The following is a 27331-nucleotide window of genomic DNA, read 5'->3' as shown; positions in this document are numbered from 1 at the left end:
TTACAAAAATCAAGTCTTCATAACAATTGATATAATTTGTAAAACCCACTAAATAATTACTCATACACTAAACAATTTTTGGATAAACTTATACATTAGCTTTTGTACATTTCTAGATAACTTTCTTGATAGTCAAGGGAGTGATTATCAACCTGAAACCAAAAAAATAAAAATAGATTATTCAGCTGTTCAATTGGAAATTAAAATTAAATGTGTAAATTTAGCTAAAGAACATCCTGGTTGGTCGCTTACTACTCTGCAACAAAGAGAACCTTATTTTATGTCTAGATTGGACGTCCTAAAGAGATGGGAAAAAGATATTCAAAAAGGAGGTACTCAATTTGATAAACAGGAATTCATAAACAAATGGACATATGATAGATTTTTAGATGCCAGAGAAAGAAAACTTCCTGTGAGTACTCGGAACTTACAAGAATGGGCATTGCAAGGTGTTACGCAATTTAATCAAAAAGACTGCCAATTCAGTGCTTCCTTATTGTGGGTAAACAGATTTAAAAAACATTACAGAATAAAGCAAAGGAAAGTCACGAGATATGTAAAACCTACAGAAAAGATGTCAATTACAGAAATATTTTCAATAGCTGAAAAATTTTAAGATGAATGTTACAATACAATAAAAGGTATGGATAAGAGCTATGTTTTCAACACAGATCAAATGGGTTGCGAATAGAGACCAAATGTAAATAGAACGTTGGAAATCGCTGGTACGAAAACTATAGAAGCATGCCATAGTGATTACAATATAGTGACCCATAGCTATACAGTTCAATATACAATTAGTGCTGCAGGTAAACTTCTACCAAAAGTTTTACAAATCTACCAAAATGTTTACAAGAGGTGGATGGTGTGTCTGGTTCAAAAATTGTGAAAGATATAGAGGCAATGTTGAAAGAATTTCCAAACATTTTTATAATTTTAATGATAAATTTTGTAATAATGGAAAGAAGGGAAATAGTGAAAGATGAAAATTCACTTAATTTTAATTATATTCAGCAACGTTTTGTCTACTACAATACAGTTACTGTAATGTAACGTCACTGGCTACGAGCTGTTCGTTTTAGCCCATAATAATTTAACAACGAGAGAAATCAGCTTGAAGAGGTCAGCAAATGTGCTGACAAAACGTTGCTGAATATAATTAAAATTAAGTAAATTTCCATCTCTCACTATTTCTCTTCTTTCCATTATTACAAAATTTATCATTGAAGAAAACTATAAGGGAATCAAGACAGTATGTTACGTATTTTTATAACTTGTTCGAAATCTGGGAAATCGTCATACCGGCCTTGTTTCATTCATATACTCTTAATATTATGTTGCCACATGTAGAGTACAATCCATTTTTACTTCTTTTGAATAGCTGGGGTGGATAGAAAAAAAACAATTTATATAAAAATTTGTTGACGAGCACGGTAATTAAAGTTGTACAGTTAAAGTTATTTCTCCTGGTTTCACAGCTTATGCTCAACCTTTGCATGTTTATTTTCATAGACAAGCAAAAATTTTAATAAAAGAAATTTACAATTCAACATACCTTAAATAAAGAGAAGATCAATTAACGTCAAGATATGATGTTGTAAAAATACAATCACTTGTACACAATCAATTATCAGCTCCAATATTTGAAGAAATGATAATATATGCCTGGTACGCTTCAAGAATGTTGGATGATCGTGACGTTTTTATGAATGTTAGACAAGTTTGTTTCCCATTTGAACAAGGTAAAGGTAAATGTGAATGCATGATGTCAATTTTCGTCAAATCAATTTTACCAATCGATTTTCAAAGATTCTGATTGCAGTTGGTCTGACGATAAACTACTACTTTCGATACTAGAAACTACTATAAATATTGCACATAATCCATTTTCCGAATAGTAATATACATAAATTGTAAATAATTGAATTGAATCAGTGTTTTATTTGTTAGTTTATCTAACGTGAAGAAACCCTCATTTTTAATGAATTGGAATAATTTACATTGTGAAGCGTAAACAACGTATTATAATGATAATTTTAACGGTTTTGAAAATTCTTTTCATCGCTAAAGCTTCCATACTTTTTTCCGATTCTTACTTAAGTTATATAGAGACGAACATTGAAAACACGTATTACAAGTTTTGAACAAAATTTTGAGTTGTCGTGAGAGATTGGCGTAAAATCAATGTCTTCGATGTTCGTCGATAACGGTCAAGGGACATCGGGAATTATTTTAATGTCTACAAAAAGTTATTTCTAAAAGTATGATATATGTTGTCGATGCATGTTTTAATGTCGAATACGATGATGCTATTAGATTTATAATAAAACCTATTCTGTCAAGTACTAGAAGCAAAAAACTACAAAAAAACCACTAAAAATCACTAAGAAATTCAGTTTTCGGTTTTTAGCGCTTGACAGTAAGTTTTATGATAAATATAATTGCTCCATTGTATTCTACGTAAAAAAATACATCGAAAAGATGTATCATACATTTGGAAATAACTTTTTGTAGTCCTTAAGAATAACATACTATCCGCTACATCGGCCAAAGAGAGAAAAATGAATATATATGGATAATTGGTAAAGAAAAGCCTATTCAGAGAAACTAAGAGACACGTATCCAATATTTTCGACTAAAAAAGGTGTGTGCAACGTTTCATCAAAATCCGTGACCCACAAGGTTGGCACTCTCCTTGTCAGTGCAAATTGAATGATTTAATCCGAGACTTAAGACTTAAGAAAGTACATAGTTGGTGTCATCAAGATTAAATAATTATTATTTATTTAAATCGAATACATTCGAAATGAGCCATTCAGAATATTTTGTTTTCAAGATAATAATTTATTATAATATTACAACAATGCTCGAGCTTTAATTTGAATCAATTATGATGCCAATGAAAGGGAAGGTAGCGTTCATGCACATAAGAATTATACACATAATCATTGTACACAAACAAATCCGTATTTTATTTCTTACACAAGGATAAATTGATTGTGCACCATAATTTCAATGAATAATCTATCTCGATAATATTATGCACACAATCGTCAAGGCAAATAATTAAGAGACATAGTCGTGCACTGGACATTGAACACTCCTTAAAAAATAAATAATCAAAGGATACTGATGATTTTGCACAAAGAAATTATACACTTACGTTGATTGATAGTGCACCAACAATATCTACCGATTTTTTGTAGAACACCCATCGTGCACACAGGAAATTTATTAAATTTTATCTTAATATTGTGGAAGAGAATTGTGCACATTGGGAAACAAAAGTGTACACTCATATTGTAATATCGGACGGTAGTGCATAATTTCTTTGTGCAAAATTATCAGTATGCTTTGATTATTTATTTTTTAAAGAGTGTACAATGTCCAGTGCACGACTGTGTCTCTTAATTATTTGCCTTGACGATTGTGTGCATAATATTATCGAGATAGATTATTCATTGAAATTATGGTGCACAATCAATTTATCCTTGTGTAAGAAATAAAATACGGATTTGTTTGTGTACAATGATTATGTGTATAATTCTTATGTGCATGAACGCTACCTTCCCCAATGAAAGGAGACTCTGTCGATTTTTCATTAAGAAGTTTAAAAGCGGTATTACTACACAATGGCAATATATACGCTCCTATCTCGATAATACATTCTATTATTTAAAAAAATATACTAAAATCTTTCATTTGTATTAATGAAATTACAGTGTTCTAAGTACAAATGGTTGTTATGTAGAGATTTAAAATCATATCTACTTATATTATATTAGGACAGTAAAACGGTAACACTATATTTAGTTATATAAACAATTATATATAAATATAAATAATTATAAAAACAAATATTTTTGTTTTTTACACGAATGGAATAGTCGCATCCGCATTCAGCATTATGTACAACATGAGTGACTATCTCGATTATATTTAAGATCAGGTTCTAAGAATATTATACGTAATAATTTGATACTTGTAAGTTGCGTATTTATTTTACTTTCTTTTTAAGAAGCTGTAAATCTTTTTTACAGACTGACTGATGTTCCCTTACGAGAGCATTAAGTGTGGGAATCGGCAGAGATCGCCACTCCTAAACATATATCTTTTCGTATACCTGACACCAGCTCGATATTCATTAATTCTCTCCATTACTCAATTGTCCAAACATCCATCTGCTTTCTTACCTCGCAATATATCCGTCCACCTCGCAGAATTACAAGCGTTTTGTACATCCAGCGTTACTAAGAGTATTAGTGGTTGGGCTCCATGGTTTGCGTCATTCGTTTTTCTTCACTATCTGTAGTTCGTTCGTTATTGCTCCGATAACGGAGCATCCTAGTCTGAAGCCGTACTGTATATCTGACAAGTTTCCAGCAGCTTGCATCACTACCAAGAAGTAAAGTACCACCACTCCACATCAAATTATGATTAGTCAAACAATTTGTAAAAGCTAAGGAAAATTAGACATCAATGCATTCAAATACAATTTTTGTAAAGTTCTTGAAACTTGTCGAAGCAAAAATAAATGAAGGAGTATTTGACGGTCCACAAATAAGAGCTCTCCTAACAGAAGCAACTTTTGAACAAAAAATGACTGACTAAGAAAAAAATGCATTCAAAGTTTGTAGGCATCAAAAAGGATCCTGATTACAAAAAAATTGTAGAAAATATGGTATCAACATGTAAAGATGTCGTTGCTTGATGAACTTGAAACTCCACTTCTTAGACTCTCACGTAGAGTACTTTCCTAAAATTTTCGGGCACTTCAGCGACGAGTAAGGCAAGATATTTTACCAAGATATAAAACATTGAAAATAAATATTGAGGAAAATAAATTCTTTTTATCAGTGAACTTTCTTAACTTTTTTTAACCAATGTGATCAACGTTTGTAATCTTATTCACTCTGTTAATTTCTAGAGCTATAAAGAATAGGTAGTGATCAGTGATATCCGATTTAGCAAATACATTGTTAACATAAAATCATTTATTTATGGAATAAAATATGGTCTAGTATTTTTATTGAATAGTGGTATGATCTATATTTTAATATATTTAATAACAGATTCTACGTATTATTATTCTGATTTATTAAATTGATGTTCAAATCAGCTATATCTACAAATATTGCACTTGATTATATTATGTATGTATATGTATCAATTTTCGACAGATTTCTTGCTGTTGCTTTTTTCAATAGTTCTTGTTTCTTCTTCGTGTTCCTTAGTAGCTATCTTGCAGATTCATTTTTTTTCAGCAATTCACAATGTAACTGTTTTTATAAGAGGATCAAAGCTATTCGTACAGCGTCATCTTTCTTATGTGTTATGATAGTTAAATTACTTCTTTCAATAGTTTCGTGGACAGAATTTATGTGATGTTAAGAATCTCTTGTTGCGCTTCATCTCGTTCTTGTAATTTAAGTTATGAGATTGCCATTTTAGTTTCTATTCTCAACTTTTTAATATCTTGCATATTAGAATTATTCAAATCTTTGTGACTTGAATATATAATCAAAGTTTTACTTATATGGGAACGTTGCCAACCGTCCGCTTCCGATTATTCTGCAACTAAAAGATATGTTACAGTTCATACAATAATAAAAGACCCATATTTCTTTTAATATTTCGGCGGAAAAAATTATTTAGGGGATGATACCCACCCCCAAAAATCAGTCCTAAAAATAGAATGATAGGAATATCTTAGTGATAATGAATATTTTTCAATGAAACTAAAAGGAACAAACTTCTTATAAAAAAACACAGAACCATATAAATTTTGTCTCTAGGGGTTGCAACCATTACATTGTATAGAGAGAAAACGATACTCGTATTTCTAAGTGTATTTGTAACCTACAAAATAAAAATATTATGTTAAATAAAAAAATAAAAAACTGCTTTTTTAATAGAAAATGATAAAATAAAATTTACTTGTTTCCTATGTAGGCCTATAGAAGCATATTCATGATGTGTAACACTCTTAGAGACATTTTTGGAAAATTTGATTTTCCGGATTTTCCAAAAAGTCGAAAATTTTCTCTAAAAAATCTGAAAAAATTTGAGAGTATTTCTTGTCTAATTTTAAGACTTTTTTGTTTCTAGAAATTTTTCGCGAAAGTCTTTAATTTTCTAGAAAAACGCTTCTGAAGTTAAAAAAGAAATTTCTACTTCGCCGTCATTTTGAGACGTACATTTTGGAATTTTCAATTTTTATAGGTCGTCTATCGAAAATTTGAAATGTTTGTGTAAACTTGTGCTCATTTTTATTGAATAAAAACATGCTATTTTGATAGAAAATTTGATTTTTAAATTTTTCGCGACAAATTTTTCAGTGCTTTTTTCAAAAGAAGTCCCCATATTTTTTTTTCTTGAAATCTAATCATCATTTTGACTTTAAAATCTTGTAGAGCATTCCCAAAAACATAAAGTAAGTCATTTTTAGACATATTCTTGATGTTTAAGTACTTCAAAAATAAACGCAAAGTAAAGTTAAGATTTTTGGCTTTTTCGGCGTTAATGGGTTAAGAAAGTTTTCATCACTATTGATCATTTCCAGATTGTCTTTGAGCGATTTTTAATCGATGAAAGCAGTTTTGGGATGAATGTTGTACACACACGAGTTATTCCCAAAGTCTTTGTTAAAATTCGTCAAAATGTACATTTTGTTATTCCAACTTCATCTTCTAGTTCTCTTATAGTTAAACGACGATACACACACGCTCGACATTATCCGACGATGTTCCCGTGAAAAATCGACTAGAACAAGGATCACTGTCAACAGACGTGCGGCCACTTTTGAGCCCCCTATACCACTTTTATTTGTGTGTTGCCCATATACCCATCTTTAAAGGCCTTTTGTAACATTTCAATAGTTTCTGCACAAATTTCACCGAGATTTAAACAAAATTTTATGCAAATTCGCTGTTTGGTTACTGTTTGGTTGTTGAAAATGTTTGGAGTTGCTGGTGACGTTTGTACCCTTCAGAAGTCACCTGAGTCTCTCCGCACCAAGATATGAACGTAAGTCGGATACTTTTCGGATAGACCTCGTATAGATACATTATATGGCTTCTATTTTTTTAAAGAATTTTGTAGACTGTTATTCGTCGAAAACTATGCCTAAATTACGAATATTTCTCTATAAAATGGTGTTGAGGCTAAATTTCGGGAGTAGCTTTCACTCTCTAAATAGTTCATTCTGCAAAACAAAAGTATGAATGTTTTCGCTTGCTAAAGCGTCATAGCATATAAAATAATCAGCATAATTCGCGACTGACAATTGCCTATATTATAATAATAACGTTCAGGGGTAATTCACCTTTGAAATAATATATAATAGAAAAATATCGAAACGAGTAAATTTTGTTACATTATTAATTTTTTTTAAATAATTTTTTGATTTTGTAGGTTAAAGATATACTTAAAAATATCGTTTTTTTCTATACAATATAAGGATTGCAACCCCCAGAGATTGCTATAATACTGATTTTAGAGCTGACTTTTGGAGGTGGGAATCATCCCTTCAATAACTTTTTCTACCAATAAAAAAAAGTCTTTTACTTTTTATGAATTATAATATATTTCAATTGCAGAAAAATCGGAGGCGGACGGTTGGGAATGAACGTTCCCTTGTTAGTATAATAATTCGTTGCGCCTTTTTTAAATCATTCTTATAATATACTTTTTCACAAGTAAAATATAATTAATCCTTCACTTTGGTTGTTGGATAATATTTATAATTGTCTTTGTCATTATCAATCTCGTTATTTTATAATATTTCTTGTCTTATGCTTAACTAATCCTTTATTCAATTTAGAGAGCACCAATCTCAATTTCTCGGGAGCGGTCCAAGAATATAATCAACTTAACTACTTATGACTAACTCATCTACCTCTCTTTTTCTCTTTATTTCTGTATATTTACTCAAATTGGATTATGTTTTTATTTTATTGCAGTACTTATGAGGCTAGATAAAATGTCACGAAATAATTTCTTTGGTTTGCAGGTATTATACGAAATCAAGACAAAAATTACTCATCTCAATGCGATATAGACTTACGATTCGAAACAAAGAATTTGGCTAGTCACGTATTTGGTTATATTCTTAGAAGCAATATGAGTGTTTCTGGCAATGTAAAGATTGAATACCGCTTCCAGGAGAGATTGAAGGACGAAATTTTACAAACCGAGTTCTCACTGATCAATCGCTCAACGAAGACCTTGACCTACAAAGCGGCAGACATGAAGCTACACTCTACCGCATATCCACAGCTAAACTTCGTGGCGGGCTTGCGCTATCAGCACGCACTTGGTCATATTGAGCTTCACATTGAAGTGAATACTAGTCCACATTTACACAATGCGGACAGACATAAGCTTACAGCTCAGTTTGTTGCAACATACTCGAAGCCCTATTTCCAAATTGATGGTAAAGTTCGATATTTTATAACTAATTTATTTTCTAGTCAAATCTTAGTTTCGACTGCGAATCAAATTTTTCACAGGTGCTAATGTGAGCGCGTACATGGCGATAACTAAGCCAGCACAGGACATTGATATAAAAATAGGCGTAAATTACTATTCGATTGGGCCTGAGTCTAAGATGCGGTTTCTGGTGCGTTACGCCCCCGGCAAAGAGATAATGCTTACAGTGGACGTAATAATGCCACGCGGTCAGCTGTTCGCAATAGAGGGCAAAGCCAATTTAACCATACCAAACTTTAGCTCGATGCTCATGAGTGCTAAAATAATGGAATGTACGCGCAATGAATACGAGATCGACCTTGCTGGCACCTGGTTTAGTGGCCACAATATTTCTGCGACAGGCTCCTACTATGATCGCTCGACTGTCATCGTAACTAGCCATCAGCTCGACATGCTGCTCAAATCACCGAGTTTAACCAAGGACATTCTAATCAACTGCAGGCTCTACCATGATAACAGCGATCTGAGCATTGGTAACCATCGTGACTAATACATTAATTGAAAATTCAAAAAGAAAGAGTTGTCCGATGAGAAAACTTAAAATGCTTATCCTTCCTTCCTTTTTGACTTCCAATTCTAGGTTTGTTTGTGGAGCAATTGCAGTCGGACAAATACACACTGCTACTGAATCACTCTACGACTTCGCCAAAGCATTTTCGTACGTTTATCGAGGGGCGCTATAAAAATAGCACTTACTCGCTACTCTCGCGAGTAAACCTGGATCGTCAGGCCGCACTGGAGCTACACCTAGATAAGTGGCGAGATATTCACCTGATGATCAAAAGTGTGAACGAAGAACTGAGCAAGGAGTATGGTCTCGAGGTTAAGTGGGATGCAAGTCGTGAACCCGAGCTCAAGTTTGAAACGAACGTACAGCTGCAGCGACGAGTCTCGTTAAACAACAATAGTCAAAACGTGAGCGCACTAATGCGTTTTTCTTATCCTGGTCGCTTGGTCAGCGGTTCCGCCGCGTTTGTACTGCGGCCGCGTAACAATTATCTCGTAGATGCTCACCTCCGTTGGAGTCCTAGTCAGTTAGTCAGTTTCAATGTCGACACTGACTACGATACGAAGAATTCAATCAAAGTACTCAAATTAGAGTCTCAACTGCTCACTCCATTCGAACACTGGAAAAAGACATCGCTTAATGGAAAGTACGATACAAGATATTACGATAATCAAGTCGCGTTCAGTAGCCAATTCAGTGAAAGTATTGATACATCTTTTAACTTTTATAACATTTTTTTACATTTAGATACGTGCAAACGGATTCGGAGCTGAAAGCAAGCGGTAGCATGTACTGGCATGATTCACAGCATGTGCTATTCGAAGTAGAGGGTTGGAGTCGTGAGCGCGAGGATGGAGCGAACGAGTGGCGAGCCAACGGAGCTGTGCTCAGTAGCGTCCATGCAATCCAGTATTTGACGACCAATTTAAGCCACGTCTACGTCTACGCCAAGAGTGCTGATTCGAGATTGCTTGTACGCTACTTTCCTAACCAAGTGATCGACGTCCGGAGTATATGGCTGATCGAGGTCGATCGTCGTGACGACAGCTTCAACGTGAGCGGTAATTTACAGCTGCTTTCACCACTCGTCAGTTACCGCAAAGGCCAGTTCAAGTGCCATCTAAGCTCACAAACCAATTGGAAGCTTCTTGGCGTCGCCAATCTTGACCTTGACAAGAGAAAATATGCCGTCCTACTAGTCAGCGATCTTGTTAAATTTAAGGAGTCTATGGTGAGTTGACGCGCAACGCCAACGACCAAGATAATAAGTCATTTTATAACCTAACTCTACTTTTAATGTTCGTACCAGATCGAAGTTAACATAACGACTCCCTTTGAAAAGTACGCCTATATACGCGGCCGATTTGGATTATCGGAGAGAAATAGACACATTGTTGCTGAGGTGACTACCCCAGCGGGTCCACTTGGAGCTGAGGCTATTTGCCAATTATTCACCAGCAATTATGACTTCAACGTTAAACTACTACTGGCAACTCCGATCGATGTCCTTCAGCAAGCGTTCCTCATAGTGAAATTTAATCAGCAGGAAGCAGATTTTAGACTAGCTTACAATAACATGACTGCTGGATTCCAGGTACACATTCACATACACTCCTCTCCCCATATTACAACAATTTTGCTCTTCTGGTTACCCCTTTTTACCGGTAAATTAAAGCCTGTTAATACTGTCAGAATAATATATAACTATATTACGAGGTTTGTCTGAAAAGTATCAGGCCCATCTTTATATCTTTATATTGGCGTTATTCTTTATCATCGTATGGGTGGCATCCTTTAAAGTAATCTCTACGTGATTCAATAACATGATTTCAGCAATGTTTCCATTTTTCGATACAGTTCTAATACTTACTTCTAGGGACGGTCATTAGTACGCTCGTCGCATTATTTTCAAATGTCGTTTTGTAATCAAACCGCTGTCCTTTGAGTGGCTTTTTGAGTTTGGGAAACAGCCAAATGTCGCAGGAGGCTATGTCGAGATTGTAATAAGATATTCAAAGCAATGCGATACTGTGTTTACTGAGAAACTACTGTACAAAATTCAATGAATGCGCTGACACATTATCGTGATATAAAAGCCAGTGAGCATGTACATGGTAATAACCAAGCCAGCGCAGAACAGTGATATAAAGATAGGCGCGAATTTCTATTCGATTAGGCCAGAGTTTAAGATGCGCTTATGTCTATGATGCATTACGCCCCTGGCAAGGAGATCAGTGGATGTAACAGTGCCGCGCGATCAGCTATCACTTAACTAAAAGCGGGCGGTTTCTTCTTACTGTTTAATACAAACGTTTTAAAATTTTAACATAATATTCTTTGTTGATTGCGTGATCCGTCGGTGCATATTCGCTGTGCGCAACACCTTTACAATAGAAAATAACAAATTGTTCCGACGTGGACGTGCTTTCTTTGGTCTTAGCGATCCAGAGTGTTTCCATTGTAAATACTGTTGTTTTATTTCAGAATCATAGCCATAAATCCACGATTCATTTCCAGTAATAGCCTTTTTAAGCACAGTATCATTGTTATTGACCATTACTAAGCTGCCCTAAACAGAATGAAAATCACTATGAACAGATGTAGTGCCTCCGTTGAAACGATTATTCCACTCTTTTATACATGTTATGCTCATATACTCATTCTCAAAGCCCTTCTGTATTATCTGAATCATTTTCGAACTCGTTTTTCCGAATTGAAAGTAAAATTTGATGTCAATTCGTTGATCTTGTTTTTTAGTCATTTTTAACAATTAAAGAATCCGCCGAATTCAAAAATAGCTTTATAAACAAAGACACGTTGCGCATGAACTATAAGTCCTGCAGACACCAGCAAGCATCGATAGGTTCGTGTGGCTTTACTATTGACGTTCATGACTCGCACAGGTCAGTCGAACACTATATTACGCAGATATAAAGGTTGATCCGATACTTTCCGACTAGACCTCTTACATTAATTACATATTATAATTTTAAGTTTAAGTTCAAACGCTATGATAAATTTGCAGCTTTAACTTCCCAAGGGCGAACAAGAATTTGACAAAAAACTGTGTGGTTGAAAATAATAATTGTTGCGCGGTTTGCAGGTATAGATGGACACGCTCTTATGTGAACGTCGACAATCTATACCGAAAATTTTGGGAATTTATTACTCAGAGTCAAAGCCGCGAGGATGACACTACTTGGTAGTTATGTGACTGAGAGTATACGGGCTTCGGTACTAAATATACGTAAATGTTAACCATTGAATCGCGAACTTAGAAGACACAGTTAGCCACATCAAATTTCCATTTTAAATTTTACTAGGTTTCGTTGCATCTGTTTAAGAAAGGCCAGACAGCACCAAAACAAAAACTTAAAAGATTTCTAGGCTTGCAAAAATATCATCGAAAGAGGAGATTGTCTATAGCTATTTTTTCCCATAAGAGAGGGGACCTTATGAGTCAAGCTCTTAGATAATCTAGGAAAGGAAGGTAGCAAGGCTAATCATTGAATAAATAAAACATTTCTCAGGAAAAGGCTAAGAGTTCATTTCACTTCGTACAGTGTTTATGTTGTTTGACAAGGCTGGATAAGAATCAAACTATCTGCGCAAAGACGAGCGAGTTTAATGTGATGTTCGTATCACTTACAAATAATAAAAATTCGAACTCTCGTATCTAGCTAATGAGTAAGAATTTATTTCTAATAATTTTACTCTACTTGTCAATGAATAGATAAATCAAATGTACTCTAATAATACTAAACAAATCAAATATATATAATAAATACAATATTTCAGGGAAAGTCAGACGATGCCCTAGTTTTTTATGGTGCGAATTGTCCCATAAGCAGAGCTAAAGTCTTTATTGGATAGGATATAATTCGGCCCAAGTTTCTTATAGCGCGAAATGTTCTATAAGTCGAGCTCGAATAATAAGGAAGGGGCAGTCTTGCTTAGTTAATCACAATGAGAGAAAGAACTTAGGCATTAACCAAGTTTATTCAGACTTATGCGCTCACCTTGCAAGGCTAGAAGTGAATGCTAGCCTGTGCAAAGGTGGGCCTATTTATATAGAGATTTTCCCGCTTATTTTTGCAGGAGAGATGTCATCGAATATTTGAGAGATATTCGCGAATTTACAGAAATGAGTTTTCTTAATTTACAAGAAAATAATCTTTAATATTAAGCTTTTTACATATGTAAGCTTTACAAAATTTGTTTATTGTTGATTTTATATAATATACAATTATCGCAAATAATGTCGTCAAAAGTTATTAACTAATATAGTTAATTAACATGATATTACAATATTTACAATAGAAAATTAATAAATTTTTATATAACTTTATAGTTGATTTAATTTAGAGGTATTTTCCAAAAATGAATCTTTAAATTAGTTAATAACATTTGAATTATAACTAATTTTTCATATTTGTAACGGTTTTTCCTAATCTTATAATACGATTATTAGATTATTTAAGATATCTAAGATTCCTAAATTATAAAGCTATCATTTTCAAGTATAAAATTAATACTTTCGTTCTATATACAGCTTATTGTTTAAATAAATTATTAATTGTTTATTTACTAATAACAGTTATTATTCAGCTGTTATTAATGAAACCAATTCTTACTCATGTTCTATACTTATTCACTTTGCATATGAATTATTTACATTTTTCTAATGTTTCATATTGTTAACATAATAAATAAATCAACTTTGCATATTGATATTCATTATTATTTCATAATTGAATGTAATTTTTGTTATTATATTATGAATCTACATGCTAAAATCTATATAATCAATACTTTGTTATATTAAAATTATCTCTAATTAACATATTTTTCTTAATATCCAAAATCATTATATCTATATCTATTACTTTGTGACGTCATGCTGTTTATATTGATTCGACTCTTATTTGTATACACAATCTCGTAGACAGTGAGGTAGCGCCGCTTAATGTATTGATTTGAATAAACAGATAGATACGTTAGACTAGTTGCAGTAATTCAGTGATTTAATAAATAGCTCATAAATAGGACCGTTACATAGCCCCCTCTTGAGACTGAATGATTTCTGATAAGAAGTCTCACGAATGAGTTCCTTATGAGCTTTTTATTAATCTTTTTGTTTGTTTGTTTGTTTTTTTTTTCTTTATTGATACATTTATAATAAAAATTTTCCAGGAGTTGGAGGTCGCTCTGGTTGTGTTAATGTCATCTTCTTCCTTATTTCTTCAATTTTTTCCTCTGTATTAGTGATCCTTACAGCCAACTTTTTTATTTTCTTCTGTATTCTGCGCTTCCGCTTTCTCGAAGTAGTTGGTGAGGATGTTGAGGGCGTCGGGGTAGAAGAACGTGGCACATTAGAAGGTAGAAAGGTGATGACAGATTGTTTTTTCTTTTCCGCCTTTGCCATCCAAGCAGGTTTGGATAGTGTCTGCGTGCTTTTGCACAGAGACCAAGGCACCATATTTTGCGTTGGTACAAAAGGTCTGGCTGATGATGCTGGAATATAGTGCTTTAAGTCAGACCTATTGGTCTGAGTGCTTTCACTCTTTCCTACCATCTTTCCAGATCGATAGTCTACTCTTTCCAGTGTTTACATATATCAGATCAATATGCAAATTTGCTTGGAGAGAGAATGTATCCCCTAGTGGCTAAATTTGGTACGGTTTTAGTAGAGAAGTATGAAATACACCTTTATCTTTACCATTTTTGTATTTCAATAAGTATGTATCTAAACCGATTATGGATTTAATTATATACGGGCCTTCATATAAGTTTAAGAATTTCTTAATAATTTCTTCTTCTTTATTACTTATATTTTGACTCCGCAATAATACATAGTCATTAACTTTATATTGATAATGACATATATTTTTATTAATGTTGTTTGCACGTTTTATAAGTTTATTTTGCATTTTTTTCTTGATATCTTCTATTTGATTGTAATTTGTTGGCACCTTTGATATCAGGTATCCATCGATGCCGAAATCTATCTGGTTTTAGATGGAGGTGTGCTTCTATAGGAGTTATTTCAACCGTTTCGTGATACACATAATTCATTATTTGTTGTATTTTGGGAATTAATGGAGCCCAACCTTTATGATTATTATTTGCATATGCTCTTAAAAATCTTCTCAGTTCTCTATGAATTCTTTCCACGATATTACTTTGTGGATGACGAATACTAGAAAATATTAATTTTATATTATTAGCTAAAAGCTTTTCTTTCCATGCTTTAGCTGTGAACTGTGTTCCATGATCACATATGATTGCTACTGGCTTTCCATAATTTGGTATATAGTGTTCAAATATCTTTTTTATAGTAGTATATGTAGTTGATCTTTTTATAGGATACATAACTACTAATTTACTAAAACAATCTATTGTTGTTAAAATATATTTGACTCCTCCTTGTGAGGTTGGCAATGGTCTATAAAAATCTATAGATAATAGATCGTTTGGTTTTTCAACCAATATAGGCTGCATTATTGATGATATCTTTTTTGTATAATATTTCGTACGTTGACAGAGATTACAACGATTTATAGTTTTTGCTACTTTCTTACGAAGCTTGTAGATATAAAAATTTTCTTGTAACATTTTCGTAATTTTTCTAGATCCAATATAACCATAAACTTCATGTATTTCTTGGATCCTTTCTTGAACAATTATTTCAGGCAATAATAATTTATTGTTAATTTTTTCTTTTTTATATATTAAATTGTTATAAAATATGTATCTATGATTAAAATTTTCTTTATTTCTTAAGTTTTGTAGAAAACCATCATTTTGTTGTAATAACTCCATGTTCTTGAAATATTTCATTAAATCTTGTGAAGGTTTTTTCATCAACATAGCAATCTGAATTTCATCTGTATAGTTATTACTGCAGTCTGTGATATGTCTAGATAGAAAATTGGCGGCTTTATTCTTATTTCCTGGTAGATACTCATACGTAATGTTGTAGTCTTGAAGAAACAAGCACCACCTCACTAATCTCGCATTTGTAAATTTACAAGTTGTTAAGAATTTCAACGCTTCGTGATCAGTACAAATAATTATTTCTTTCGCACCTCTTAGATACGTTTCTAATTTTAAACATGACCAAGCTACAGCTAATAATTCTTTTTCAGTTGTAAAGTAATTTAATTCTGCTCCTTTTAGAGTTCTAGATATAAATGTTATAACTTCTTCATCACCTTCATTATTTAATTATGACAAAGCAGCGGCTATAGTGTGATAACTGGCATCAGTAGTTAATATGTAAGGTTTATTGGGATCAGGAAATTTTAAAGTAATTGTGTCAATAAATATTTTTTTCACATTATTAAAAGCTGTTTCATGCTCAGGTAACCATTGATAGCCTCTACTCTGTTGCAATAAATTCATTAAAGGTCTACATATTTCAGGATAATTTTTTGCAAATTTTGTATAGAAATTAACAAATCCAAGAAAGCTTTGCAAGCTTTTCAAATTTTTTGGAGCTTTATAATTTTGAATTATTTCTAATTTACTTTTTTGAGCTTTTATACCTTGTGGAGTAATAGTATGTTCCAAAAATTCAATTTCTTCTTGAACTAATTTAGATTTTGAAAATTTCAATGTATAATTATTATATTATTATCTCTTAAAATAAAATATAAAATATAAAATATAAAAATATAAAATTATCTCTTCGACAACATGTAAATAATGTTCGTAAATAATGAATATGTTCATTGAAGGTTTTAGAAATACATAGTATATCATCCACAAATGGTATAATGAATTGTTTTAAATCGCTAATTGACAGATTTAAAGCTCTTACTAAAGCTGCTGTACTAGTACATGTACCGAAAGGAACTACATTAAATTCGTAGGTATTACCTTCGATAATAAATGCTGTATATTTTTTACTTTCTTTATCGAGAGGAATTTGCCAAAAACTACTTGTCAAATCAAAACTAGAAATAAATTTTACTCCGAAACAATGTTGAAAAATATCATCCATATGTAGTGGGGCTTCATAATCTTTAACTAATTTTTTATTTAATTTTCTAGCATCTAAACAAAATCGCACAGATCCGTCTTTTTTAATGTTTATAACAATTAGATTAATATAATTACTAATGATCGACGAATAACGCCATCTCTTAGCATTTCTTTGATTGCAATTCGAACATTTTCTCGATAATTTAACGGTATAGGATACCTTTTTGAAAAATATGGCTCTTTATCTTTTAAAATCAATTTATGAGTATATACTTTCAATAAACCTAATTTTTTACGAAATACATCTCTAAATTCGTACACAAGCGAAGCTATCTCATTTTTTGGAGCATCGGTAAGGTTAGAGCTTTCATCTATTTTCTTATCAATTTCCCCTCGAGTTAGATTTACAGAATCATCATTTGTAATGCCTGCATCTATTTCATTACGAGTTAGATCAATGAGTGATGGTATGTCATTCCCAAAATCCGAGACAGTATCATACTGAATAGTTAAGCTTTGATATGTACTTTCATCTATAAATGTATCGTTATATTTCATGTTTTCTAGAGTATTATTAATTTCAAAATAAATTTGCACATTATATGTGTCAAGTTTAAGCTTTATATTTTTCATAGTATCATAACCGATAATACAATCTTTTATTAATCTAGGAATAATTATGAAGATAATATCAATATATTAACTACACCATTTTACATTCAAATAAATTTGTTTCTTCAATCTCACCGATTTTTGGCCTGTACCTACCTTAATAACGTGGTCACTAATCGGAAGAGTAGGTTTATCATTAAAATTACTTAAGTTTTGATTGTAAAATTCTTCTGAAATAGCAGAAACTTCACTACCCGAATCAAGTAGAGCTTTTACTGGAATATTTTCTAATAAAAGAAATATTTCAGGACAAATTCTGCCCCCAATATTATTATCATTACTTGATAATTCACCATTAATTTCTTGTCTAGGATCTTCTAAAATAGTCAATAATTCTTTCGACACTACATTGTTACTTGATTTTATTGTTGCAACTCGTTGCAAGCTTTTGCGTTTATCCGATTTCCGAGAAGCAACATTTACTCGTTTCCCGAGGAAGTACTTGGTACATCTTGTAAAATCGGTTTTGAAATATTTTTATTATTTTTATTTACTCTATTATTCTTATTATTCGACTTACTATTTTTAATTGTTATGCTATTAATTTGTTGTTCTCCGCCGCTATCTTTTTGAGTAAGACGTGAACTAATATAATCATCATTATCTAAAGAAGATAAAACCTTAATAAATTCTGATATCTTTTTCATATATCTAGCTTGAACTAATAAACGTACATCTCTATCAAAATGTTGAGATAATTTATCTATTAATTCTTCTTCGTCTAGATTTTCATTTATATCAAAAGCTAAATTAATCTTACGTATAGCATAATTATAACGCGATAATTTTCCACCAAAATATTTTCCAAATTCTATTTCACGAGTAATATTTCTACGTATTTCAGCGTTCCAAAATTTTTCTTTAAATAATATTTCAAAATCTTCAAAATTTCTAATTTCACGCTGTACCAAGTCATACCAAGAAGAATTTACTCCTGTCATAGATTGAGATAACAAACATAACAATTGAGCAGTGTTATAATTACTTGCTTGCAAATAACATTTGAGATCATTTAAATATTTTACTGGTCGATATTTATAACTATCGTCAAAAACTGGACACGTTAAAGCAGGTTGCTTAATTGTTTCCATAATAGTTTCATTAACAATAGATCTATTTTGATCATTATTCTTAATTTTATCAATATTCTCACGAAGTACTGCAAAAGTTTCATTCATTTCCATGGTAACATTATTTTTCGCTCGAATAATATCATTGAAATTATCTTCACATCTATCTTTTAAAATAGAAATAATTTCATTTGACTTTTCTAAATTTGATTCTAAACTCTATATTATTTGATCTTGTTCAACTATTTTATTCGTCAATCTATCAACTTTATTACTTAAATTGTTAATAGTTTCACAAATTGTTTTAAAATCATTTTGTAACTTAAACTGATCAGTATGAAATGTCTTTAATTCATCTACTATAGCTCTTTCCCATTCGTGCGTTCTTTTTTGCTGCACGGTCAATTCCTCACCATTTAGTGATTCACTAAGTTCGTTTAGAATTGTTTCGGGAGCACACTCAGTAGAGTTATACATTGGACGTTTCTCGTTTGACATCAACCAAAAAAAAATCCAAAGTATATAATTAATTCAACACCAATAATAAATAATATATGGATGACATTAATCAATTGATTTCAACAATACATATGATTTGACAAATAATCAAACAAATTCAAATTGTATATTCTAATTAACAAATTTATTTCATAAATAATAATACAAGTTCAGCGCCAGGTGCTGGTCTAGATGCTAATATATGCTCTACCGTATCTGCTAAATGATTCAAATCAGAGCTTATATTTCTTAAACTCGTATTAAATAATCTCATATTCTTTTTATAATTGTTACCTAAATTAACAAATGAATTCGCAAGTTCCATATACAATGTACGCAGCTCACTTAATTCTTTTTCCAGTGACGCATTCTTATATAATATTGCTCGCATTTGTCTATTTCTTTTCGGCATAATAAAAGAAAAATCTGTAATATAATTACAAACTAATACTAAATAAATAACAAACACTTAACACTAACTAACGTAACAAGAGTCCTGTCACGGTCGCCAAATGTGATGTTCGTATCACTTACAAATAATAAAAATTCGAACTCTCGTATCTAGCTAATGAGTAAGAATTTGTTTCTAATAATTTTACTCTACTTGTCAAGGAATAGATAAATCAAATGTACTCTAATAATACTAAACAAATCAAATATATATAATAAGTACAATGTTTCAGGGAAAGTCAGACGATGCCCTAGTTTCTTATGGTGCGAATTGTCCCATAAGCAGAGCTAAAGTCTTTATTGGATAGGATATAATTCGGCCCAAGTTTCTTATAGCGCGAAATGTTCTATAAGTCGAGCTCGAATTATAAGGAAGGGGCAGTCTTGCTTAGTTAATCACAATGAGAGAAAGAACTTAGGCATTAACCAAGTTTATTCTGACTCATGCGCTCACATTGCAAGGCTAGAAGTGAATGCTAGCCTGTGCAAAGGTGGGCCTATTTATATACAGATTTTCCCGCTTATTTTTGCAGGAGGGATGTCATCGAATATTCGAGAGATATTCGCGAATTTACAGAAATGAGTTTTCTTAATTTACAAGAAAATAATCTTTAATATTAAGCTTTTTACATATGTAAGCTTTACAAAATTTGTTATTTATTGATTTTATATAATATACAATTATCGCAAATAATGTCGTCAAAAGTTATTAACTAATAAAGTTAATTAACGTGATATTACAATATTTACAATAGAAAATTAATAAATTTTTATATAACTTTATAGTTGATTTAATTTAGAGGTATTTTCCAAAAATGAATCTTTAAATTAGTTAATAACATTTGAATTATAACTAATTTTTCATATTTGTAACGGTTTTTCCTAATCTTATAATACGATTATTAGATTATTTATCTAAGATTCCTAAATTATAAAGCTATCATTTTCAAGTATAAAATTAATACTTTCGTTCTATATAAAGCTTATTGTTTAAATAAATTATTGATTGTTTATTTACTAATAACAGTTATTATTCAGCTGTTATTAATGAAACCAATTCTTACTCATGTTCTATACTTATTCACTTTGCATATGAATTATTTACATTTTTCTAATGTTTTATATTGTTAACGTAATAAATAAATCTACTTTGCATATTGATATTCATTATTATTTCATAATTGAATGTAATTTTTGTTATTATATTATGAATCTACATGCTAAAATCTATATAATCAATACTTTGTTATATTAAAATTATCTCTAATTAACATATTTTTCTTAATATCCAAAATCATTATATCTATATCTATTACTTTGTGACGTCATGCTGTTTACATTGATTCGACTCTTATTTGTATACACAATCTCGTAGACAGTGAGGTAGCGCCGCTTAATGTATTGATTTGAATAAACAGATAGATACGTTAGACTAGTTGCAGTAATTCAGTGATTTAATAAATAGCTCATAAATAGGACCGTTACATTATACCTGTGGCAGAAGTCCTTTCTTTCGATAAGTTACCCCTATAACGCTATTTTCCGCGAATTTGTACAAATTTTGAATAAGCTTTAACGTAAGATCACGCATGCTAAGTGAAAAGGTTATAATGTGACAAATTGAATTAAAAACACAACATTTTATGTTATCCACCGCTTGCCGTAGAAAAATTGTATTACAATTTTCCAAACAATTGAATTTAAATAAAAATAAATATGGAAAATTTACAATAAAACCATATAAATGTTTATACGACAAAATAGCTTATGATGTACAGAAACTTATTCAAGATCGAGTTTGTTAATTTAAAAAATAGAATTTAAATAATTAAATTACAAATTTTCTTCAACGAATATAAAATCGACGACCGGATAACAATTATTTTGACTAATTTTATAAGTATGTACAGTTAGATCGCTATCTTCCAACGTAATTTTAAATATTTTAATAAATTCTTCATTTTTCATTTATTAATAACATTGTTCAAAAATCAGTTATCAATCTATTAAATTCTTGCTTGTCTTTCTTAAGAAAGAGAAATTTACATACCAACGCAACAAGTGAAATTCAAAAATTATATTATCCATTGCTAATAGTCCAAACTTTTACGGCAATCTTTGTCATTAAATTTACAATTATAGTTATGTAAAAAATCCTAGTGCTATAATTAGCAATAAGACAACATAAATTTAATTGACAACCAATATCTCAAACTCAGACAAAGTTTATTTTATTAAATCAAAGATGTAGATGCCAAATTATAAGAGAAGCAATGTATTGAAAAGACCAATGGAATTAATAATAACTATATTAAGCTATTAAGAAATTAAAGTTATTTAAGAAATTTAAAAATGCAACTGTATTGTTTGCTAAGAAATTAAGTATCCTCTTGTCTATTAATAGTATTATCATGCGCATTAATAAATATTATTTCAGAAATAATTCTTTTTTTCTTGTCAATCTCTTTGTTTAAAATTTGAATAATGTTAAAATTTTAATGATGTTAAAATTTCTAAGTATGACTTGTGACTTGGAACCTTTTGATTGTCAATTAAATTTATGTTGTCTTATTGTGTGCTAATCATAACACTATGATTTTTGACATGACTATAATTATAAATTTAATTACACTAATTGCCGTAAAAGTTTGGTCTATTAGCAATGGATAATATAAATTTTGAATTTCTACATGTTGCATTGGTATGTAAATTTGCTGTTTGATCTTTAATATATAATATATTTAAGTCGTCATAAAGTATTTTTTGTATCAGTTGAAAATTTAATAAAAGACCTGATAAAGCTGGAAGGCAAACTAGCGAAACGTTGTCATAATTACTTGTGTACAATTATTTGGTTGGAGTTTTTGTTTTGGATTTGGAGAGTTGGTGTCACTCTCAAATAACTTTGTAATATAATTCATTAGATCTATAAGGTATTCAATTATTCAAGTATTTTTATAAAAATGTTGACAGTATTAATTTTAAAACATAGGAAACCTTGGCTCATCAATAAACTCCCTTATATTCATTTTAAATTTATATTCGTTGCTATATCCCAAGTAGCTCACTACATTATTTAGAAAAAGTTTTTAGGTAATACATTAGTCTTTTTTTCTTGGATTTTTCTGAGCCAATCTTTATTATTAATTTTGCCAGTGTTTCGATGATATTTTGAAATCATCCTTTTCAAGGCTACAATGAATAAGTGGACATATCAAGTTACACTTATTAAACATGCATTTGATTATTTCTTATCCTAAGTATTGGGTAAGAGCTACATTATTATCAAAACAATTTTTCTGCATCATTTCCAACAGGAATCATTAAAAAAATAAGTAAGCTTCATATGTCCAATGGGAATATTAAGATATGTCCCGGTTTGCATTGGAATTTACGTCAAACAGATTTTTGAAATATGTAAATACCCGCCCAATAATTTTCCTTACCCAATAACAAAATAACTGCAATTTTGAAGATTAATATCTCAACCGGAAATAAACTTCCAAAGCTTTGCAGAAGCTCATTTGAAAGTTCTTTCCAAGCCCTGTAGAATAGTGTATATCAAAATTATACTAAGATAAGAACTAGTCAAAAAATTTGCCTATTCTATTCACACTTAAGATTTGTTATATAGAGTCAGATTTTTTGTTGATCGAGAACGTAATTATATACATACAATTAAATTTTGTCTATAATAAAACACTTTTAACAAAGTAAAAAGTTGCATGAATGCTTTTGTGAAATTGTATAAAAATTATAGTTATATATTTTTTAGTCTCTTGATATTATTATTACTACTCTTTCAAACACACTATATTTTTTATCAATCTTATTTAAATACCATTATACTAAATTTTACAAAGTTGCTTAGATAGTTACCTTCTTACACGTTACTATACACTCTTATCAAATCTCTATTTAAATTATTTATGTATCTCATTATGTATCTTAATTGAGTTTTAGTTTTGTTGTGAATTAACTGTTTCTAAATTTTTGAAAGGAGTGAAATCAATCTTATAATGACGTGACGTCGGGGTCACTCTCAGGTACGCTTGGAGTAAGCGTAAATTCAAGGTTGCTCTGATTTGGCTTGCGTGCAATGCATAACCCGGGACGAGCAATATTATTGCGCAGAGAAACTACTAACTGGAAAATAATAACTGAGTGTTATTATTAAACATATCAGACTCTCACTTAATGTGTTCTTAAGGGACTCTAAGGGAAATTCGCCAGACTCACGCTTAACGAAGTGCCAAAAAGAAAGGAGAACTAGAGAGAAAGAAAAATAAGGACCGAAAGAAAAGAAAAGATAGCCACATACAAAATTTACTTACTTTTTATTTTATTAGATTGCTAAATACTTAGGCTGCGTACTCCCCCTCCCCTCTCTCTCTCTCCCTCTCTCGCCCTCTCTCCCCTCTCTCTCTCTCTCCCTCTCTCCCTCTCTCAATTCTGGATGCATTTGGCTGACTTCTTGGTTAAGGGGGTTATCGTGAAATTTCATTTTCTGTAGAATTTTTTAGAAAAATTGGTATGTATAGATTTCGGTGTCCTCTATAATATATAAAAAATTCAGGGACCCTAGCTTCACCGAATACGAGAAAAAAAAATCGTAAAGTTGAATTCTTATACATGGCGTCTTATGGGGAAGAGCGTTCCCGCAACGATATATTTGCAAATAAGTCTGAAAGTTTTCTGTAGATTTAAAAAAAAACTAGTGTGATAATGAGCAAGGTTGTAGCTATTATATAAAAAAATAAAAAATATCTTTTACTTCACCGTTTCAGAGATAATAGCTTCAAAAATACATACTTTTTTCGTAAGTCTGGTATAACATGTGGCCACGTGTGAAGAATTGGCAACACCGCTGACAATGCAGATCATTGTAGTGAACTGCGCCGGCGCAGCGTATAGGAATTCAAACGCAACATGCTATAGACCAAAACTATTTTGATTTCGATATGATTCATTAAATTCTTTTATTTAATTTTAACATGAAAATAGATGCAAATTATTTATGTGAAAAGATGGGGTAATTGAATGAATAAACAAATAATAAAAAAAAGATGGGGTAATTGAATGAAAAAACAAATAATAAAAAACACCTTTTACTTTTAGTCATTATTTGTGTAGTGTATCTGTTACATGTACGCGTGTAAACTTTCACTGAAAATTGAAAATGAAATTTTCCTACAAAAACACTTTTTTCAAAAAGTTAACGAAAATATATATTATAAAATATTTAAAGCTCAAAATATCTTTGTACGATTGTTCTTTCATAAGAAATATTTTTTTAAAAATAGTTTTGCACTTTTCATAAACAAAATAAATATAAATATATTTTTTGAGTCTAGGCCTGTCACTCATTTTTACGTATTGAAAAATAATTAGGATAAACGCAGAAACCAGCAGAAACACTCTGTATATCAACGACGGCGAGTGTATGTATTACCTACTGCTTGCTTTGCGATGTTGCCGCATCTATATTTTCACGCGCGCAGAGTAGTATTCGTGCACATGGATAGACGATTGGTATGTGTGTGTGAACAGTCACTTACAAAAGTATAGGTCCACCAACAGTAGAACGGACAGTAGCTCGCAGTACAGTCTTCGACTTATACTTTTGAAGAGTATTGTAACACGATAACCCCCTTAACTTCTTGGCTGACTTCTTGGCACTACTCTGTACTACTGATTCTTCTCAAAACATTTTCCTATCCTTCTGTGTTTCTTCCAGCACTGGTCCCATGGTTTTGTACAAAACTTTTTATGGTTCGGTAGAAATCCCCTTCTTCCGGCCTGTAATACGATAACGATTACAATTTTCTGTATTGATAGGAAAAATTTCCTTATCCGATTTGGTATTTGTAATTGGTCAGAGGGCGTGAGTTTTCAGAGAGAGATAGGGCGGTCCTTTCTTAACTTGGGTCTTTTTCTCCAGTGTAATGGTCCAGTCCGATTTGTCCCTTTTCCTACATCTCCTACTCCTCCTTTTGCAAAATAGCAACCCGTCGTGTACGAGAAAACCAGAGAAAAGCGGTAATTGAGTGAAGGCGCTCTTCTCACATACATGTAAATGTGTTAGGGCAATTCGACGAAAACAAGACCATATAAGGAGCGTGACGCCACGAGAGTGGAAAATTTATTGTTTACAATGCAAAATCGACAATTGCAAAGTTTTTTCAAATGAACAAAAGCATTTTTAGTCCATTTTGATGCGCTGATGTTGAATTTCATGTTATTGTAGTCATTAAATATGTATTTGTTAGTTTAATTTAATTTACAAGTTAATAGTGTTAGTTATTTTGCAACAAATATATATCTAATTCGAATATGCAATTGCGTTCGTAAAGTATTGAAACTAAGAAGCAAGAATTTGACACTTTGATAACTAATTTTTCACTGAGTTATCAATAAATAAAAAATTTATAATTTATTTAAACAATTAAAATTGCGTTGTTAGATAACGATTCGATTGTATATATATGTAAAATTAATGATAATGATTGATACCAATTTGCTGATTTTTAAATGGCTAAAGAAGAAATTTGCAAATTCATTTTTTAATTATTATTCAAAATTGGATAGTTAAATTAATCGTTTTTATTTTGAATAATGTTCCACTAATCACAGGCGATTTTTTGATGTAAAAATTTTCCGTACATTTATGGTAAATTTTGTGTTATTTGATTATCAAAATTATATCACTTATAACTTAAAAGGCGATTTTTCCTCGAGAAACGATTTATGTTCAAAAATTCGTTATTTCACACTTAATTTTTTAAATAATCAAATTTCAATTTCGATCGAGCCATTTTGCGACAAAACATGTACAAAGTTTATATCAATTTCAAAAATAGCGTTGTAGGGGCTACCAAGCGTAGAAAGAAGCCGATTTCGCAAGTATAAATTCGCCCGTCGCTGCGGCAAGAGGATTCACTATCCTACCTTGCTTAGCAGCGCGAGCATTGATTCGAAATAAAGACTCAGCAATTTCCTGAGACTAATTTTATTATTCAGTGGTTAGCCTGCTAATTCCTTTCCTTACGATACCTAAGCGCTCAACTCATAAGACTATCTCTCTTATAAGAAAAAGTAGCCTTAGATATCTCCTCTCTATAAAATCATTAATTGCTAAGAAATAGAATCGAGTGTTTGTTGCAGCGCTGTCGGGCTTCTCCCCGATAGATGCAACTATACTCAATTGTATTTCAAAACGATTCATCGAAACAGCGAATATTGTGTTTTGCTATTCGATGAATTTTTAAATTTCATTTTTCATAGAATATAGTATATGCGTGTCAACTTCTTGCTACTCTCGGAAACGCGATTATAACTATAATAAAAAGAGTCCGAACTATTTATTTAATAACGCGAGATAGAATCAAACGTTACACCAGAGATTGCTCTTGGAGTGCCACATTCGAGAGCAAGAGTAACGCTATGGTTTATAATTATTTACACAAAATCGTAATAAACTTAGTTAATTCTAACGATACATGGTAATTATTTAAAAGTGAGGGAATAATAACTATAAATTACAATAATTCAATAATCAACTATTATAAATATTTAGAAAAATCCATAAACTTCTAAGAGTTATTATAAAATGTATTATGGTTCTATTATTGTTTTCGCTTAAAACGTGAAATTATTT

General features: G+C 31.2%; 1 protein-coding gene across 1 annotated transcript in view; it reads left to right on the top strand.

The window, feature by feature from the left end:
* The window catches only part of LOC131669586 (uncharacterized), a 196390-nt gene that overhangs the window by 48509 nt on the left and 120550 nt on the right, over positions 1 to 27331 (top strand). Inside the window, exons 12-16 of the mRNA XM_058944607.1 lie at positions 8012 to 8434; positions 8511 to 8963; positions 9071 to 9644; positions 9746 to 10229; positions 10308 to 10592. Of these exons, the coding sequence (XP_058800590.1) occupies positions 8012 to 8434; positions 8511 to 8963; positions 9071 to 9644; positions 9746 to 10229; positions 10308 to 10592 (2219 nt within the window). The remainder of the gene's footprint in view (positions 1 to 8011; positions 8435 to 8510; positions 8964 to 9070; positions 9645 to 9745; positions 10230 to 10307; positions 10593 to 27331) is intronic.

This window comes from Phymastichus coffea, unplaced genomic scaffold (genome assembly GCF_024137745.1).
Source record: "Phymastichus coffea isolate CEN01 unplaced genomic scaffold, Cenicafe_Pcof_1.1 PCOF00001, whole genome shotgun sequence".
Taxonomy (NCBI): Eukaryota; Metazoa; Arthropoda; class Insecta; order Hymenoptera; family Eulophidae; genus Phymastichus; species Phymastichus coffea.
The sequence above is the reverse complement of the archived record's forward strand: the minus strand, read 5'-3'. Positions and strand labels throughout refer to the sequence as shown.